The 20825-nt window shown below is 45.0% G+C and overlaps 2 protein-coding genes across 4 annotated transcripts in view; one reads left to right on the forward strand and one right to left on the reverse strand.

Annotated features, from left to right (window-relative positions):
* Positions 1-1205, reverse strand: part of nprl2 (NPR2 like, GATOR1 complex subunit) — a 42647-nt gene extending 41442 nt beyond the window's left edge. The window contains exon 1 of the mRNA XM_043708499.2: positions 1065-1205. Coding sequence (XP_043564434.1) covers positions 1065-1136 — 72 coding nt within the window. The 5' untranslated portion in view covers positions 1137-1205. The remainder of the gene's footprint in view (positions 1-1064) is intronic.
* cyb561d2 (cytochrome b561 family, member D2) lies at positions 1151-19880 on the forward strand. Of its 3 annotated transcripts, none has more exons than XM_043708502.2 (3): positions 1151-1545; positions 13526-13563; positions 17442-19880. In XM_043708502.2, exons 1-3 carry the CDS (start codon positions 1422-1424, stop codon positions 17943-17945), a joined length of 666 nt encoding a protein of 221 aa, XP_043564437.1. In that variant the 5' UTR covers positions 1151-1421; the 3' UTR covers positions 17946-19880. The 3 variants fall into 3 exon arrangements, with proteins under 3 accessions (XP_043564437.1, XP_087850650.1, XP_087850649.1); XM_087994524.1 differs by having other exon boundaries at positions 1462-1595; XM_087994523.1 differs by lacking the exon at positions 1151-1545 and adding an exon at positions 10595-10704.
* The last annotated feature ends 945 nt before the right edge of the window (positions 19881-20825 follow it).

Below are 20825 nucleotides of genomic sequence, written 5' to 3' on the forward strand. Positions count from 1 at the left end.
AGAGGGCACTGTTGGTATGATCACCAAGTTTGCAGATGATATGAAGATTGGTGGAGTAGCAGATTGGCGAAGAAGTGGCAGATGGAGTTCAATCCAGGCAAATGTGAGGTGATGCATTTTGGCAAGTCTAATTCTACAGCAAATGATACAGTTAACTGAAGAGCCAAGTGCTGGCAGGTGGGACTAGATTGGGTTGGAATATCTGGTCGGAGTGGACGGGTTGGACCGAAGGGTATGTTTCCATGCAGTACATCTCTATGACTAAGTGTGTATTCTCTTCACATGTGCTGTAAGTCCTGCTGAGTTTCTCCAACAACTTCTGTTTTTGTTACTTCTTTCAGGTCTCCAATATCCACCATTCTTTGTTTTATTCTGGAATGGACAGCCTGAGATTGCAGAGGAGCCAGAGTCAGTTGCAGAGGAGCCAGAGTCAATCACAGAGAGACTGAATCATGAGTTGCAATGGAAAAAAAACATGCAGGCTTACTTGAGAAAAAGCGAGGTGAATCGCCTCTACTACATTATTCAAAAATTCTAATTCCAAACTCGGAAAAAAAAATCAGAACAATCCACATAAAAAGAACAGCTGAGTCCTCTGGATAGCAATAAAGAATTTCTGGCTCAATCTAGGCACTGGTGCCACGCAGAAAGTCTTAGAAAGAACACAGCGAGCCAGGCAGGATCAGGAGGTGGAGAAGTCAACGTAAGCCTGTAGAAGGGTTACACCCGAAACATTGACTTCTCCACCTCCTGGTGCTGCCTGGTATGTTGTGTTTTTCCAGCCTCCTGCTTGTCTACCTTGGATTCCAGGCTCTGCGGTTATTTTTAAACTCTAACTAGAACAATCCACAGCTGCTACAAGATAGACCTTAAACATACTCTTTGCAGCAACAGTGCAAGTTGTGGACAACGTGGCTGCTGCTTTCCCTGCAGTTGGGGACACACAGTAGTCACTATCACGGATGCTGTGGCACTACCGTCAGTGAGACAGGGCAGGTCCCCAAGTCACATCAGGAGGCCACCCCACGAGTAGTCGTTGCCCGCCTGTTGCCAATCCTCGGTACCTGGAAGGTGATTTTCGGCCCGAGGGTCGGGTGAAACTCGCTGAAAAACACGCACTCGATTCGGCTACCCATGACCGACCACACGGAACTCCTCCTCGACCGTTATCCCACCACCCGGGGCGGACCCCCGATCTCTCCAGCCTGCCCACTGCGTCGTGACCTCATCACGCCAGCCGCCCCGGCATCAGCACGTTACCACACCGCAAAGACCTCATCACGCCGGCCGCACAAACGTCACAAAGATCTCACACGTAGTCGCGCCACGGCCGTGTCGTCATCACGCTCACCCCTTCCCGCAGTTTCTCCAGGCTCCCCTCTGTACGTATAGGGCAGCTTCAGCAGTTGGGGACGGGGTTGATGGCAGAACCCAGCAGCGATGAGTGGTTGTACCGGACCCTGCGGAGAGTGGCGGGCACAGCGGCCCATCTTCTCAGCTTGGGTTTTCCTGTAGTCATCGCGCTGGTCTCGAAGCCGGGCAGCAGTGAGTATTCGACAAATGGAGGAGCGGAGCTGAGCGCAACCGTTAACCAGGTCTGTGTCCCCCCCCCTTCTCACACCATGAGGAAGAGAGGGGGTGGGGTTGCAGGTCTGTGTGTGTGTCCCAACTTGAGGAAGGGGGCCCCGGGTCTGTGTCCCCCTCCCCCCATGAGGAACATGGGGGGCCCCAGGTCTGTGTCCCCTCCCCCCATGAGGAACATGGGGGGCCCCAGGTCTGTGTCCCCTCCCCCCATGAGGAACATGGGGGGGGGCCCAGGTCTGTGTCCCCTCCCCCCATGAGGAACAGGGGGGGCCCCAGGTCTGTGTCCCCTCCCCCCATGAGGAACGGGGGGGGGGCCCAGGTCTGTGTCCCCTCCCCCCATGAGGAATGGGGGGGGGGCAGGTTTAGATTAGATTAGATTAGATTACTTTATAGTGTGGAAACAGGCCCTTCGGCCCAACAAGTTTACACCGACCCACCGAAGCGCAAACCACCCATACCCCTACATTTACCCCTTACCTAACACTACAGACAATTTAGCATGGCCAATTCACCTGACCTGCACATCTTTGGACTGTGGGAGGAAACTGGAGCACCCGGAGGAAACCCACGCAGACACGGGGAGAATGTGCAAACTCCACACAGTCAGTCGCCTGAGGCGGGAATTGAACCCAGGTCTCTGGCACTGTGAGGCAGCAGTGCTAACCACTGTGCCACCGTGCCGCCTCCTCCCATGAGGAATGGGGGGGGGGGGGGCGCAGGTCTGTGTCCCCTCCCCCCATGAGGAACAAGGGGGCCCCAGGTCTGTGTCCCTCCCCTCATGAGGAATGACGGGGGTCCCAGGTCTGTGTCCCCTCCCCCCATGAGGAAGGGGGGCCCCCAGGTCTGTGTCCCCTCCCCGAATGAGGAACGGGGGGGGGCAGGTTTGTGTCCCCCCCCCTCCATGAGGAATGGGGCGCCAGGTCATGTGTGCACATCCCGCAAGGGCAAAGTGCCCCAAGTCTGTGTGTGGGATCCTCCACCCTGAGAAGGGGCTCCAGGTCTGTGCATGCTACCCCTCCCTGCCTGGGGAAGGGGGCTCCATGCTGTTGTGTCTGTTCTCCCCAGCACCCCAGTTATTCTTCAGTCCAAGATACAGACAGATGTGTCTGTGGCCAGCAGCGAAAAATCAGAATGGTGTGTTACTTCCCTGGTGCCAGGATCAATGATGTCTCAGCAAGGGTGCAGAATGTTCTAAGGGGGAGAGGGACCAGCAGAAGGTCATTGTACACATTGGAACCAATGACATAGGAAGGGAAAAGGTTGAGATTCTGAAGGGAGATTACAGAGCGTTAGGCAGGAAATTAAAAAGGAGATCCTCGAGAGTAGTAATATCTGGATTACTCCCGTTGCTACCAGCTAGTGAGGGCAGGAATAGGAGGATAGAGCAGATGAATGCATGGCTGAGGAGCTGGTGTATGGGGGAAGGATTCACATTTCTGAATCGTTGGAATCTCTTTTGGGGTAAAAGTGACCTGTACAAGAAGGATGGATTGCACCTAAATTGGAAATGGACTGATATACGAGCAGGGAGATTTGCTCGAGCTGCTCGGGAGGATTTAAACTAGTAAGATGGGAGGGTGGGACCCAGGGAGATAGTGAGGAAAGAGATCAATCTGAGACTGGTACAGTCAAGAACAGAAGCAAGTCAAACAGTCAGGGCAGGCAGGGGTAAAGCAGAGAGCAAGGTAGGACGGATAAATTAAACTGCATTTATTTCAATGCAGGGGCCTAACAGTGAAGGCAGATGAACTCAAGCATGGTTAGCAACATGGGACTGGGATATCATAGCAGTTACAGAAACGTGGCTCAGGGATGGACAAGACTGGCAGCTTAATGTTCCAGGATACAAATGTTACAGGAAGGACAGAAAGGGAGGCAAGACAGGAGGGGGTGTGGCGTTTTTGATAAGGGATAGTATTACCGCTGTACTGAGGGAGGATATTCCTGGAAATACATCCTGGGAAGTTATTTGGGTGGAACTGAGAAATAAGAAAGGGGTGATCACCTTATTGGGATTGTATTATAGACCCCATAATAGTCAGAGGGAAATTGAGGAACAAACTTGTAAGGAGATCTCAGCTATCTGTAAGAATAATAGGGTGGTTATGGTAGGGGATGTTAACTTTTTAAACGTAGATTGGGACTGTAATAGTGTTAAGGGTTTAGATGGAGAGGAATTTGTTAACTGTGTACAAGAAAATTTTCTGATTCAGTATGTGGATGTACAGGTGCAAACCTTGACCTACTCATGGGAAATAAGGCAGGGCAGGTGACTGAGGTGTCAGTGGGGGAGCACTTTGGGGCCAGCGATCATAATTCTATTAGTTTTAAAATGGTGATGGAAAAGGATAGACCAGAACTAAAATTCTAAAATAGACCAGATCGAGTTCTAAATTTGAGAAAGGCAGATTTTAACGGTATTAGGCAAGAACTTTCAAAAGCTGATTGGGGGCAAATGTTTGCAGGTAAAGGGACGGCTGGAAAATGGGAAGCCTTCAGAAATGAGATAACGAGAGTCCAGTGAAAGTATATTCCTGTTAGGGTGAGAGGAAAGGCTGGTAGGTATAGGGAATGCTGGGTGGCTAAAGAAATTGAGGGTTTGGTTAAGAAAAAGAAGGAAGCATAGGTCAGGTATAGACAGGATAGATCAAGTGAATTCTTAGAAGAGTATAAATGCAGTAGGAGTATACTTTAGAGGGAAATCAGGAGGGCAAAAAAGGGGCATAAGATGGCTTAGGCAAATAGAATTAAGGACAATCCAAAGAGCTTTTACAAATACATTAAGGATAAAAGGGTAACGAGGGAGAGAATAGGGCCCCTCAAAGATCAGCAAGACGGCCTTTGTGTGAAGCCGCAGGAGATGGGGGAGATACTAAACGAGTATTCTGCATCAGTATTTACTGTGGAAAAGGATATGGAAGGTATAGACTGTAGGGAATTAAATGGTGACATCTTGAAAAATGTCCATGTTACAGAGGAGGAAGTGTTGGATGTCTTGAAACGCATAAAGGTGGATAAATCCCCAGGACCTGATCAGGTGTATCCGAGAACTCTGGGAGGCTAGAGAAGTCATTGCTGGGCCTCTTGCTGAGATATTTGCATCATCAATAGTCACAGGTGAGGTGCTGGAAGACTGGAGGTTGGATAACGTGGTATCACTGTTTAAGGAGGGTGGTAAGAACAAGCCAGGGAACTATAGACCAGTGAGCCTGATGTCGGTGGTGGGCAAGTTGTTGGAGGGAATCCTGAGGGACAAGATTTACATGTAGTTGGAAAGGCAAGGTCTGATTAGGGATAGTCAACATGGCTTTGTGCGTGGGAAATCATGTTTCACAAACTTGATTGAGTTTTTTGAAGAAGTAACAAAGAGGATTGATGAGGGCAGAGTGGTAGATGTGATCTATATGGACTTCAGTAAGGCGTTCAACAAGGTTCCCCATGGGAGACTGGCTAGCAAGGTTAGATCTCATGGAATACAGGGAGAACTAGCCATTTGGATACAGAACTGGCTCAAAGATAGAAGACACAGGGTGGGGGTGGGAGATTATTTTTCAGACTGTAGGCCTGTGACCAGTGGAGTGCCACAAGGATCGGTGCTGGGTCCACTACGTTTCGTCATTTATATAAATGATTTGGATGTGAGCATAAGTGGTATAGTTAGTAAGTTTGCAGATGACACCAAAATTTGAGGTGTAGTGGACAGCGAAGAAGGTTACCTCAGATTACAACAGTATATTGACCAGATGGCCAATGAGCTGAGAAGTGGCAGATGGAGTTTAATTCAGATAAATGCGAGGTGCTGCATTTTGGGAACATAGACATTGAACATAGAACAATACAGCACAGAACAGGCCCTACGGCCCACGATGTTGTGCCGAACATTTATCGTAGCTTAAGCACCCATCCATGTACCTAACCAATTACTGCTTAAAGGTCACCAATGATTTTGACTCTGCCACTCCCACAGGCAGCGCATTCCATGCCCCCACCACTCTCTGGGTGAAGAACCTACCCCTGATATCCCCCCTATATCTTCCACCCTTCACCTTAAATTTATGTCCCCTTGTAACACTCTGTTGTACCCGGGAGAAAGGTTTCTGACTGTCTACTCTATCTATTCCTCTGATCATCTTATAAACCTCTATCAAGTCACCCCTCATCCTTTACCGTTCCAATGAGAAAAGGCCTAGCACTCTCAACCTATCCTCGTGCGACCTATTCTCCATTCCAGGCAACATCCTGGTAAATCTTCTCTGCACCCTCTCCAAAGCTTCCACATCTTTCCTAAAGTGAGGCGACCAGAACTGCACACAGTACTCCAAATGTGGCCTAACCAAGGTCCTGTACAGCTGCAACATCACTTCACGACTCTTGAATTCTTGAATTCAAATCTTAGCAGGACTTATACACTTAATAGTAAGGTACGAGGGAGTGTTGCTGAACAAAGAGAGTGCAGGTTCATAGCTCCTTGAAAGTGGAGTCGCAGGTAGATGGGATAGTGAAGAAGGTGTTTGGTAAGCTTTCGTTTATTGTTCAGAGTATTGAGTACAGGAGTTGGGAGCTCATGTTGCGGCTGTACAGGACTTAGTTTAGGCCACTGTTGGAATATTGCGTGCAAATCTGGTCTCCTTCCTTTTGGAAAGATGTTGTGACGCTTGGAAGGTTCAGAAAAGATTTCTAAGAATGTTGTCAAGGTTGGAGGATTTGAGCTATAGGGAAAGGCTGAACAGGTTGGGGCTGTTTTCCCTGGAATGTCGGAGCTGCGGGGTGACTTTAGAGGTTTATAAATCATGATGGGATAAATAGACAAAGTCTTTTCCCTGGGGTGGGGGAGTCCAGAACTAGAGGGCTTAGGTTTAGGGTGAGAGTGGAAAGATATAAAAGAGACCTAAGTAAAAACTTTTTCATGGGTGATATGTGTATTGAATAAGCTGCCAGAGGAAGTGGTGGAGCCTAGTACAATTGCAACATTTAAAAGGCATCTGGATGGGTATATGAATAAGAACGGTTTGGAGGGATGTGGGCCAGGTGCTGGCAGGTGTTGACTAGATTGGTTTGGGATATCTGGTTGGCATGGAGAAATTGGTGTGAAGGGTCTGTTTTCATGCTGTACATCTCCACAACTGAGTGCTCCTCTGCCCCACCCCCTCAAGTGGAAGGAGCTCCAGGTTGGTGTGTGCCCACCCCTCCACGGGGTAGAGACTCCACGTGTGTGTGCGCCATCCCCCACGGGGAATGGGTTGCAAGTTTGTGTGTCCATCCCCCAGCCATGGGGAAGGGACTACAGTTGTGTGACCCTGCTGCCACCCTCTCCCCCACCAGGAAAATGCTCCAGGTCTGTGTGCCCACCCCTGAGGAAGGGGCTCCTTTTTTCTCTTTCCCCCACCCAAAGGAGAAAGAATGCGTTTGTGTCTGTGGCCCCCAAGAGAGAAGCTCTAGGTGTGTTTACACCCTTTCCCTCTACTGTGAGGAAGAGGGTGCAACTGTTTATGCCTATCCTCGGGCTGGTGTGCCACCCGCGCGGGGACCGGGCTCTGGGCTGGTGTGCCACCCGCGTGGGGACCGGGCTCTGGGCCGGTGTGCCACCTGTGTGGGGACCGGGTTCTGGGCTTCTGGAACACAGTGTGGAAGGAACTGTGTATGATCGTATCAAGGGAAGGCTTCTGTTTTAGTGGGGCTGCATAGTGCATGGCTACCTAGTTAGGCTGGATTAACCCGTGCACTTTGCAGCCTTACTAAAATGGAAGCCCTCCCATGACGCTGTCTGAGACATTTAAGTGATACCTAGTTAGGCTGGGTTAATCCCTTAAATGGCTCCGACCTTAGTTTGGTTTATACCATGGAGCTAAGAACATAACTTTCAATTCCACCTTCAATTTATAGATATGTTCAGTGTTGTGGCAGTAGTGTCAACAATGATCCTTTGAAGACCCTTACGTCCTTGCAATTCGAACATGGCATTTTTGCTACAATGATCAACAAAGCAAATTTAATTAACTTAGAATGGCACAATGGTTGGCACACAGCCTTGTTGCTGTGCTGTACTGTTCTGCGTTCTAAGTTCTTGAGCTCCGACATCAGTCCTGAAAATCCTGTATAAATTGTTCTGCTGAGGTTTTATCGCCCTACAAGTTTGAAAAGGGCTATTCTCACAATTCCTGCATTATTGGTAGATGACCAGGTCCAGGGCTGTGAGCACTGACCATTCTCACATCAATGAAGATTCAGATTTATTCTTAAATCATGACAATACTCAGAGTCATAGAGATGTACAGCATGGAAATAGACCCTTCGGTCCAACTCATACATGCCGACCAGATATCCCAACTCAGTCAAGTCCCACCTGTCAGTACCGGGCCCATATCCCACCAAACCCTTCCTATTCATATACCCATCCAAATGCCTTTTAAATCTTGTAATTGTACCAGCCTCCGCCATTTCCTCTGGCAGCTCATTCCATCATACATGTACTGTCCTCTGTGTGAAAAAGTTGCCCCTTAGGTCTCTTTTATATCTTCCCCTCTCATCCTAAACCTACTCCACGGTACATTCACCCAAATAGCACATGAAGGCAAAAGCTTGGACATGTTTGACCAATGCAACGTCAATCTGATTACTGGGATTTATTTACTGACAGGACTGCAAGTAATCCATATACTTGTTCACAATCAACAAATCACAAAGGCCTATAACTGGGCAGTTTAAAGTACGTTTGCATGAGGAAAACAATCCTCAGCACTTTGGATAGTGAGGAATGTTATCAAAGGATACAGTAGAATGTAGACCAGTTGGAAGGTTGGATGGAGAACTGGCAAATGGAGTTTACATAGAACATAGAACAGTACAGCACAGAACAGGCCCTTCAGCCCACGATGTTGTGCCGACCACTGATCCTCATGTATGCACTCTCAAATTTCTGTGACCATATGTATGTTGAGGAGTCTCTTAAATGTCCCCAATGACCCTGCCTCCACAACTGCTGCTGGCAACGCATTCCATGCTCTCTCAACTCTCTGTGTAAAGAACCCGCCTCTGACATCCCCTCTATACTTTCCTCCAACCAGCTTAAAACTATGACTCCTCGTGTTAGTCATTTCTGCCCTGGGAAATAGTCTCTGGCTTTCGACTCTATCTATGCCTCTCATTACCTTGTATACCTCAATTAGGTCCCCTCTCCTCCTCCTTTTCTCCAATGAAAAAAGTCCGAGCTCAGTCAACCTTTCCTTATAAGGTAAGCCCTCCAGTCCAGGCAGCATCCCGGTAAACCTCCTCTGAACCCGCTCCAAAGCATCCACATCTTTCTATAATAGGGCGACCAGAACTGGACGCAGTATTCCAAGTGCGGTCTAACCAAAGTTTTATAGAGCTGCAACAAGATCTCACGACTCTTAAACCCAATACCCCTGTTCATGAAAGCCAAAACACCATATGCTTTCTTAACAACCCTGTCCACTTGGGTGGCCATTTTAAGGGATCTATGTACCTGCACCCCAAGATCCCTCTGTTCCTCCACACTACCAAGAATCCTATCCTTAATCCTATACTCAGCTTTCAAATTCAACCTTCCAAAATGCATCACCTCGCATTTATCCAGATTGAGCTCCATCTGCCACCTCTCAGCCCATCCTGTCAATGTCCCGCTGCAGCCTACAACAGCCCTCTATACTGTCAACGACACCTCCAACTTTTGTGTCATCTGCAAACTTGCTGACCCATCTTTCAATCCTCTCATCCAAGTCATTAATAAAAATTACAAACAATAGAGGCCCAAGGACAGAGCCCTGTGGAACACCACTCACCACAGACTTCCAGGCAGAATATTTTCCTTCTACTACCACTCGCTGTCTTCTGTTGGCCAGCCAATTCTGTATCCAGACAGCAATGTTCCCCTGAATTCCATTCCTCCTGACCTTTTGAATGAGCCGGACCATGGGGAACCTTGTCAAATGCCTTGCTAAAGTCCATATACACCACATCCACAGCTCGACCCTCATCAACTTTTCTAGTCACATCCTCAAAGAACTTGATAAGGTTTGTGAGGTATGACCTGCCCCACACAAAGCCATGTTGACTGCATTTAACCAAGCCATGCTCTTCCAGATGGTCATAAATCCTATCCCTCAGAATCCTTTCTAACACCTTGCAGACGACAGACGTGAGACTTACTGGTCTGTAATTGCCGGGGATTTCCCAATTTCCTTTCTTGAAGAGAGGAATTACATTTGCCTCTCTCCAGTCCTCGGGTATGACTCCAGTGGAGAGCGAGGATGAAAAGATCTTCGCAAGTGGCGAAGCAATTGCATTTCTCGTTTCCCAAAGCAGCCAAGGACAAATCTGGTCCGGGCCTGGCGACTTGTCAATCTTAATGTTTGACAAAATTTTCAGCACATCAGCTTCCTCTATCTCTATCCATTTCAGCATGCACATCTGCTCTTCAAAGGTTTCATTCACTACAAAGTTCGTTTCTTTCGTAAAGACAGAAGCAAAAAACTCATTTAGGGCTTCCCCTACCTCCTCAGACTCCACACACAAATTCCCTATGCTATTGGGCCTACTCTTTCTTTGACCATTCTCTTATTCCTCACATAAGTGTAAAATGCTTTTGTGTTCTCCCTAATCCGTTCTGCCAAGCCTTTCTCGTGCCCCCTCCTGGCTCTCCTCAGACCATTTTTAAGCTCCTTCCTTGCCTGCCTGTAATCCTGTAGAGCTGAGCTTGACCCTAGCTTCCTCCACCTTACGTAAGCTACCTTTTTCCTTTTGACGAGAAGCTCCACTGCTCTTGTCATCCAAGGTTCCTTTATCTTACCACTACTTGCCTGTCTCAGAGGGACATATTTATTCATCACTTGCACCAACTCTTCCTTAAGCAGTCTCCACATGTCTAACGTGCCTTTACCATGGAACAATTGCTCCCAATCCATGCTTCCTAACTCATGTCTAATCGCATCATAGTTTCCTCTTCCCCAATTAAATATCCTCCCATTTTGCCTAATCTTCTCCTTCTCCATAGAGTTTAATTTGAACAAGTGTGAGCTGATGCATTTTGGAAAGTCAAATACAAGAGGAAAGTTTACAATGATCTTGGGCGCAAGAGCATAGATGATATTCATGACAACGCAGGTGGGTACGGTGGTGAAAAAAGTTTGTACACATCCACATTTTGATCCCCGTGGTGGGGTCTCTCATACACACCTGGACCCTCTTCCTCATGTTGCATCCCTTCATTGGTTATGGCGTTGAGTATAAACGTTGGCAAGTCATGTTACACTGTAAGACTTTAGTTAGGCCACATTTGGAGCATTGTGTGCCACTCTAGTCACCATACTATAGGAAGGATGTAGAGGGTGCAAATGAGGTTTACTAGAATGTAAACTGGACTGGAGTATAAGGTAGACAAGCAGGAGGCTGGAAGAACACAGCAAGCCAGGCAGCATCAGGAGGTAGAGAAGTCAATGTTTTGGGTGTAACCCTTCTTCAGGACTGGGGGTGGGTGTAAGGGAAGCTGCAGATAAAGGGGGTGGCAAAGTGGGGATAGGTGAAGACTGATAGAGGGTACAAGCTGGTTCGTCAGTGGGAGGAATGAATCAAGTAGGTGGCTGGGAGGAGTGGGAGGGACTGGAAGGCAGTCGGGGGAAGGGCAGGGAGATTATTTGAAATTCGAGAACTCAATGTTGAGTACTCTGGGCTGCCCAGGTGGAAGATGCAGTTTGGTTTGTTGTGGCAATAGAGGTGGTTAAGGATGATCATGCCAGAAAGGAATTGGGAAGGGGAATTAAAACGGGCGGTGACTGGGAGATCCAGTCGGCCCCTGCAGGCCTGGCTGAGATGTTCGGTGAGCAGTTCCCTAGGTTTACGTTTGGTCTCCCCGATGTAGAGAAGACCACGTCGGTAGCACCTGATGCAGTAAACTAGGTTGGAAGAGAGGCAGGTGAACCTCTGTTTCACCTGGAAGAACTGTTTGGGGCCCTGGATGGAGGTGAGGGAGGGTTGGTGTACCAGCAAGTTTTGCATCTTTTGCGGTTGCAGGGAAAGGTACCTGGGGGTTCAGGGTGATTAGTGGGGAGAGTGGCACAAACCAAGCACTGTCGAAGGGAATGGTCCTTGCGGAATGCAGAAAGGGGTGGGGAAAGCAAAGCTGCTCTTGGTGGTGGGGTATAGTTACAGTTGGCGGAAATGTTTAAAGATGATGCGTTGGATTTGGAGACTGGTGGTGTGGTAGATGAGGGCAAGGGAAACTCTGTCTTCATTATATTTGGAGGGGAACTGATTTAGAGCAGTGGAACAGGGAATGGCGGTGGTGCAGTGGAGGACTGTCTGGATGACAGCGGGGAAAAGCCTGTTGTTCGAATTACATGGACATCTGGGATGCTTGGCATGGACTGTCGTCTTGTCTGAGCAGAGACAGAGAAATTGGGAGAATAGGATGGAGTTCTTGCAGGATACTGGGTTGGAGTAGGTGAAATCCAGGTAGTTGTGAAAGTCTGTGGGTTTGTAGTAAATGTCCACTGGAGAATGTCTTTGGAGATGGAAATGGAGAGGTCAAGAAATGGGAGGGAGGTGTCTGACATGGACCAAGTGAATTTGAGGGCGAGATGGAAGTTGTGAGCGAAGTCAGTGAATTGTTCCAATTCAGACTGGGTGCAGGATGCTGCACTGATGCAGTCGTTGATGTAATGGGGGAAGAGTGTGTGCACAGTGCCTGTGTAGGTATTGAAGAGGGACTGTTGATGTAGCTGGTGCCCATCCAAGTGCCCGTGACCATCCCCTGGATTTGGAGGAAATGGGAGGAATTAAAAGAAAAGTTATTAAGGGTGAGGACCAGTTTGGCAAGGTATAAGAGGGTAGTGGTGGAGGGGGACTGGATAGGTCGGTCGAGAGGAAGAAGCTGAGGGCCTGGAGGCCATCCTTGTCAAGTATGGACGTCAATAAGGACTACACGTCCAAAGTGAAGGTGAACGCAGGGGGCCGGGGAACAGGAAGTTACTGAAGAGGTGGAGGGCATGGTTGGTGTCATGGATATAGGTGGGAAGGGCCTGAACCAAAGGGGAGAGGATGGAGATGAGATAAGTTGAGTGGGACAGGAGTGAGCTGAGATGATGGGTCGGCTGGGGTAGTTGGACTTGCGGATCTTGGGGAGTAGGTAGATTTGGGCAGTACGGGGCTTTGGACTATGAGATTGGAGGCAGTGGAGGGGAGATAATTGGAGGCAATGAGGGCATGGACAGTGTGAGTGATTTTGGCCTGATGGATCACGGTGGGGTCGTGAACAAGGGGGAGTAGGATGTGTTAGCTGTGAGGAGAAATTGAATTGTTTTCTCAAGAATGTTGGAGGCTGAGGGGGTGACCTGATAGAAATATATAAAACTGTGAGAGGCATGGATTGGGTGGATGGTTAGTTTTTTTCCCCCACAGTGGAAATGTCAAGTACTAGAGGCCAAGTGTTTAACGCAAGAGGGGGAAATTTTCAAGATGTGCAAGAAATGTTTTTTTAAACAGTGTGGTAAGTGCCTGGAATGTGCTGCCAGGGAAGATGGTAAAAACAAATAGAAAGTTTGAGGTACTTCAACGGTCACATAAACAGGCAGAGTATGTAGAGACGTGGACCATGTGCCAGCAGATGCGATTAGTTTAAAATGGCACAGACATAGTGGGTAAAAGGGCCTGATCCTGTACTGTACTGTTCCACGTAGTCCACTCCACTTGTTTCCACATACGACAGCACATTAGTAGAAGCAGTCAATACTGGGTCAATCTCTCTGAAACATACTTCAAATGTCTTCATGCATATTATCCTTTTTAGAAAGTGCCAGCACCTGCAAGATGAGTCTAGTAGCCCAGTAAATTACTGTTATTCTACTTGTGACCCAGCGTTTTAAAGGAGGTGTTCATTGGAATGTACCTTAAGCAACATTTGATGCTTTGATTTTTTTTCCTGTTCTAGGTTTATTTTCTTGGCATCCATTCCTGATGGCTGTTGCTGTAAGTAATACGTACTTGCAAGTTGTGTGTAGAGATCTTCATTAGAGACTGCTCTTTGGACTAATCACTTTCCTTTGGAGGCTATACTTCTCACCAAGAAAAGGGTTTCAATATTTCGCTTCCACCTATACTACCTTTCCCTGTTCCAATCCTCTCCCAAATATACCATCATTCTTCGTTCAGGAATAGATAGCAGACTCAATCATAAATGTTTGGTGTCTTCGTCACCCCTTCTCTCTGGTGTAATTGAGCGAAACTCATTGGAGAAGAGGACATGAGGCAGTGACTTTGTATTAGTGACATTTGCAACTCAAAAACATCATTCCCACTCTTCACAATTTAAAAAGGTTTGTTCGTTTGATATGGGTGTAGCCAGCTGCACCACCTGCTTTACTCCTGATGAAGGGTTCATGCCCGAAACATTGATTCTCCTGCACCTCAGATGCTGTCTGACCTGCTGTGCTTTTCCAGTGCCACACTTCTCGACTTTATTGCCTATCCCCTTGATCTGAATGACTTGCTAGGACTGTTTCAGGTTACAGTTAAGTCAACCAAAGTGCTGTTTGTCTGGAGTCACTGACAAGATGACAGATTTCCTGCCCTGAGGAACATTATTAAAGCTGGGTTTTAATGACAGTGGTATCATGGTTGCCATTACATGAGCTTTTCATTCCTGACTTAATTGAATTTAAATTTCACCATCTGCCATGATGGGTTTCGAACTTACGGTCCCAGAGCATTAGCCTGGGTTTCTGGATTACTAGTTCAGTGATAGTATCAATACATCCACTGCCCTCCCACTTTATCCTCTCCCTGTCCCGAAAGGTAGTTGAGATCCTGATTTTTAACTTTGTTGTAAAGCACAGTTGCATCATGAGATCTTGCACCACCTCTACCTCTTGCTATCACACAGGTGGAGGTTTTAAAAAAGAATAGTTCTTGCTTTGGACTTAAGTTAGCACAGGCACAATGGGTCAAATGGCATAAGACTGTGATTTGTGTTCCATATTTCAGGCTGGGTGTGAGTTGAAGCTTATCTCGAGGAATATAAACTCCACTACTCCACCAGTTTTAACATCCCGAGTATGGTACATGAGAGAGTAGGTGCCACTCGATTTTCCAACCAGATGTGGGGGATGGAGAAAGGGAGCTGAGTGTTGCCTAGTTTGTTTTGGATTGGGAGACCAAAGAAAGAAGGGAAAAAGGAACAATTTTAATTTTGGCGATATAGGCTTGAGCATACTCCAGTGCAGAGAATGGGTCACTGCATTTTTTGTTTTATTTATTCACTCATGAGGTATAGGCGTCGCTGGCAAACCAGTATTTATTGCTCTTCCTAGTTGACCTTGAGAAGATGGCCATGAGCTACCTTCTTGAAGTGCTGCGTCCCATGTCCTGTAGATAGACTCTCAGAGCCCTTGGGGATGGAATTTGATATGAATGTATTTTGCTCATAACTAAAGTAAATGAATGACTTCATAAATTCAACTGATTAACTTAAATTGATTGTTGCGATTAGTACACTTGCAATTGTTCAGCAAGTGTTGTCCAACTGTGTTACCGCATCTCACAGTGGATGTTTTGTTTTGGGTTTTGCAAGCAAAGAATTTGTGAAGTACAATCTGTTTATTGTTTATTATGAACTACTAAGAGAACATTGTGTTTGGTTCAACAGCCAATCACTGAGACATAGTGTCTACTTTCCTGTTATTGAGCTGTTTCTGACATTTATACAGGACATTGCTCAATTGTATGGAAGGCAGAGCATCTTTTTAGACTAGCATCAGCAAATTGTTAATGGAAAACATTACTGTTGTAGCCATTTGTATAGTAGCAATATGAAATTGCTTTTTTAACCTATTCAAATGTTTGGGATATTTTACCATTCCAGGATAATTTGAGGAAGACCAGGCACTTTCAGTGCGTTTGTAATGATACATTGTGAACAATAATATGATCAGGATGGCTGTTGCCTACATGACAGCCTTATTAGATATGTTCTATTTCTGCACCAAGTTTGCAAAGTATGTTAATGGCCAGGGCTCTATTTACTAAATTGCTGATAATCTTACAAAACGGTTGCTTGATAATATGGAGCTTAAATATTGATAAGAGGAGAAACAATGTTTAATCTTTCATTGTCATAAGACATTGCAAGTCTTATCAGTAATGACTTGCAAGAAATCAAATTTAGAAAGGGAGCACCAACTCACGCAGCAAGAGAAGATGGTACAGATTGGTTGGACCATGGTTGTCCTTCAGATGAAGCAGAAACTGTAAACTGCCAATCTTTAGTTTCTTGTATCGTCGAGAGTGGGCTGCTGGAAAAGCACAGCAGGTCAGGTAGCATCCAAGGAGTAGGAGAATTGATCTTTCAGGTAAGAGCCCTTCATCAGGAATGAATGTTAACTGCTTCATCTCAAAAGTCCCATTGCTTTCTCATTGACAGTGTTTTGGTTCATCAGTCAACTTGCCAAACAATCAGCATCCTCTTCTCCTATTGTATAAATCATTGTTTGCTTGAAGTTTCAAAATTTCTCCAATAAAAGAAATTCTAACTATTTTTAATGGCATTGCTATTGCTAAACACTTCATTATCAACACCCAAGATAGGGTCACCATTGGCTAGGAACATTAACTGGACTAGCCACATAAGCACTGTACCTAGAAGATGCATGAAAGGCTGGAATCCTGCAGCAAGTGTCTCCCTCCTGACTTCCCCAAATCTATCTAGGAGCTTTAGTGCACAAGTAAGAAGTGAGTGAGAGTGTTCCTGCCTTTCTGGATGAGGGCAATATTCTCCAGGACAAAGCAACCCTCTTAATCAGCATCCAAAACACCACCTTAAAGATCCACTCCCTTCTTCACTGGCTCAGAGTGGCACCATCTACAAGGTGCACTGCAACTCCTTTGACAACACCACTAAAACCTGGGATCTCTACCACCTAGAAAGAACAAAGTCAGCAGATGCATGGAACTACCACTAACTGCAAGATCCCGGTTTATCTGTCACCATCCTAACTTGAAACTAATTCATTGTTCCTTCTATATGGCTGAGTTATAATCCTGGAACTCCTTCCAAAACATCCTACTCCCAAAGGACAGCGGCTCAAGTTCACCTTCTCAAGTGTAGTGAGGGATGAGCAATAAACATTGGACTAGCAAACAATGCCCATCATCAATGGAAGGCAAATTTTAAAACAGAAAATGTTGGGAACACTCAGCTCACATAGGATTTGGAAAGAAAAGCAGAGGTAATACTTTTACCTCTAGTTAAATATTTTCAGCATTTATATTTTTGTTTCAATGCCCTGCTTTTGCAGCCAGGAGAAGTTGTCCGGTCAGCTGTATAGCATGAATAAAGTTAGGGGAACAGGTGTGAACAAGATATACCAGGAGATAGGAATATGAGAGGAGGTAGGAGAGAAACTACTGAAAGATGCACTTTTAGGGCTAGCCATCTTTGAAAAGCTAATGCAGAATGTTTCTTGATGTAGTTTGTTACAGTGAGGTTTCAGAGGGCTTTGATTGGCATGTACATAGCTGTCTATTTGAGGGAGAGGACTAAAATTACCAGTGACTTGAGCTTTTTGATGTTAAGACTTCAGAAATAAGATGGGAGAAAATATGTTGATTTCAGTAAAAGCTGAAGCCTAATAGAACCCAAGAGCCATAGGTCTGCCATAGTGGGAATAATTGTTGATATGACCTGACTGATACAATGGAGTAGAGCATATCTATAAGGAAAGCTGTGCCAAGGAATTTCAACTTTCTCTTTCAGATATTTAACCAAATTGCAAGGACAAAAGAAACAGAAAAGGATGATTTACAGGAGTTTTAATGAGCATAAATTTAATTGTGTTTCTGTTTTTTCCTAGTTTTCCTTCATTATGACTCAAGCCATTCTGCTGTTCTCTCCAGAGACTTCCCTTATTATGTCTTACTCAAGGAAAATCAAAGTTCGAGCCCACTGGTTGTTGCAAGGGATGGCCACATTGTGTGCTGTTCTGGGTTTGACCATTATTAGCTTTAACAAATACCTGAATGACAAACCACATTTTACCAGCTGGCATGGTCTGGTTGGTCTGATAACCGTCCTTTACATTTGTATGCAATGCATCGGTGGAATTTCACTTCTATACCCCAAAATGATGAAGAACTGGTCCCTATCCAAAATGAAAGTCTATCATGCTACTTCAGGATTGGTTGGCTACCTGCTGGGCTGCACCAGTCTACTGCTGGGCATGTGTTCAACATGGTTCACTGAGACAGTGACTGGTATTAATTGGTACCTCGCAGTCTGCTTCCCAGTCCTGTTGGCATTGGTCCTCATGAATCAGATGTCTAATGCCTACCTGAAGAAAAAGAGGATGCAGCCGTGACGAACCTTTCTGTGTAATCTGTCAGTGCTCAGCAATGACCTGGATTTCAACCTATCTGAAAGTTTACTTCAGTGGAACGGTCAAGAAAACAACTTGAGCCATTACACAAAGACCAATCATCAATGCAGGTGATTGATGTCAAAGTGGGCACAGATCAATATAAGGTCTAAACTTTGAGATTGGACTCCAGTTTAAAGAATTTACTAATTCATGCTGGAAGCTTGGAAAGCAAATCTCAACATTGATTTTCCAGCTTGCTCAATTAACATTATCTGCCACTTTTTAGGGTCTAAGTTTAACCTATAATGAAATGTCCCTGTGTGTTCCTCCTTTGCAAGTCAGCACTGCAGTGAGTAGTGCTGCATTTTGGTTGTAGTGTACAGTCGATGTTCCTTTTGCTTACTGATTGAGATTCAAGGAAATATTCGTCAAAATAGAAGCAAGCTATGTACATGTAAGCCACAAATAAAGTGAAGCTGTGTACAAATCAACATTTCCATTACTAGGGATTGCTTTAAACCAATCATGCTTAATCCTATAGTTGCTTGTGACCTTGTTTAATGTCTGATGATATTCCTTATCCCAAGTTATCCCAACCTCCCTTAATTCTCTCCTATGTAGAATTTACAATGAAAGGGATGGCAACCCACAGTCTTGTTAATAATTTGTTTGTTTATTGATGTAGATGCAATTTTAATTGTGCTGTTTTCTTCTCAACTTGCAGATTCCAAATCAATTATTTTGTAAATATTTAATGTTATTACTTCCTACATGCGTGTATCTGTGTGTTCCTGCAGTATTGCGTGAATATCTCATCTTTCATTTATTGAGAGATTTCTTTATTACTGATTGCACATTGTTTGCATTGAGGATGATGGCTTGGAAAGCATCTATATGATCAAGACCCTTTCTCAGTTATCACTACCTCAGGCTGTTCTGTACTCAACAGGGTGAGCTTCAATGTGCAGGGGACTAATGGACAAGTTCAGAGTTGCCAACTGCACTTAATATTTAATTTATTAAAGTAAATGACCAGACTATATATAAACAGTGTATAACAGACAATTAATGTGATACTGCCTGATGTCCTGACCAGTTTCATTCCCAAATATATTGTCCCAGCTACAAATAAGATCTTGGGGTCTATTCAATTATCTTCAGCTTCAACAATCAATTTAGAAATTACTTTATGGTGAGAGAATCCCTGGCAGAGTATACTGTGATCCTGGGTATGGACAAGTGTCCTTGTGACTTTGTGCCATTAAACAGAACTACTCAAGCAGACATGAGATTCTTCCTGTACAGTATTGTCACCCAGGCTCTCCTTGTTACTTTTGTCTGACTGAAGCAAATAGAGGCTGGGTTGTGGTCTTAGACTTAAGAGACCAAAGGATTTGATAGACATAGACTATTACTTTAAACAAAGGATGATGTGTCATTGAAATCAAACTCAAAAGGAAAACTTTAATGAGCTCCAGACTTTCTTTAAACTCTGAGAATATCTCTAGGGACTGAAGAGAATTACTGTTGGCAGACTGATGATGAAAAATGTTTGTATTCTAAGGGCCAGTCCTGCCATACTTGGATGACAAAGGATAGTCTTACAATTAAAACAAAACAGCAAATTAAATGAACTCCAACAATAATCAAGCACCATGTGCTTTTTTCCTGAATAAGCCCACAAAGCTTTGTTTGTTTGTGTTTGTAATTCTTAAAAGTTCAATATTGGTGTCTGAGATGTATCCTGTTATTTGTATCACACTTAAGATGGTGCTAGAAGCCTGTAAGATTTAGATCTGTCTGCTTGACTAAGATTTTATTCCTGATCATTGTGTATCTGAATTCAATTGGTTTACTGAAGCTGTACTGAGCCATTCAGTCAGTGCCTTTCAGCTATGTATAAACAAAATAAATGACCACCTGTCATATATTGTAGTCTGTCTTGCTTGAGTGCTTTTTGTGTCCAGTTAGGCTGTCCATTCCTTTGTAAGAAGTGCAAAGTGAATGTTAAGAGGGGTCTTTCCCAAAATGACTTTGTTTACCAGGGTATTTGTTTCTATTTTTGTCTTCGTAGTATCCCTTTGAATTGAGTCACCATGTATGAAGGAATGGGTTAAAACGTTATGCAATCGTGGAAACAAATGACGGTGAGGTGGCAGCCCATTTCCCTTCTCTCACCTTTCTATTGTTTGTTTTAATGGTTGGGCTGCTAATTTGCAGCAACACCCCACCTCATTTGGTCCTATTGTACACAAGTCCAATTTTAAGGGGTGTAAAATCAGATGCAGTTTTAAAAATAGCCTGTATCCCAGCTAAATTCTATGCAAATACAACAAGCACGCTTTGAACATCTTAGAATCATATAGTGTAGAAGAGGTCCTTCAGCCCATTGAGTCTGTACTGCCAAAAATAGCTTACTACTTAGACTAGTCCCATTTTTCCCACACTAGGCCTATAGTCTTAATGTTGTGAGACTTCAGGTACTCATTAAAGTACTTTTTAAAGGTTGCAAGGTTTCTGGCCTCAATCAATCTACCTGGCAGTGTCACATGTAAATATCAAGGCAAGCCATGGCAGTTGAGATGGCTGGATCTGTTCATTAAACTCTGTTAATAAGATAGTGGAATTGATTGGCATTTTCACAGTGAGAGCCAAAGCAGAGAAGTTCACTCCTATAATTGAAAAAATGAGAGCAAGACAAATGTGTCTAGAATTTATAAATAAATTAATCTTACACAGTTACTGGAAAGTGTTGTGAAACAGAGACCTCTGGATTCAGATACATATTTCTTTGAAAGTTACATCGCAGGTTGACAGGTAGTTAAGAGTCATGGAGATGTACAGCATGAAAACAGCTCCTTCGGTCCAATTCAATAAATA

This window comes from Chiloscyllium plagiosum, unplaced genomic scaffold (assembly GCF_037043375.1).
Source record: "Chiloscyllium plagiosum isolate Xiang-an unplaced genomic scaffold, Cpla_swu_hap1 HiC_scaffold_14, whole genome shotgun sequence".
NCBI classification, from domain to species: Eukaryota; Metazoa; Chordata; class Chondrichthyes; order Orectolobiformes; family Hemiscylliidae; genus Chiloscyllium; species Chiloscyllium plagiosum.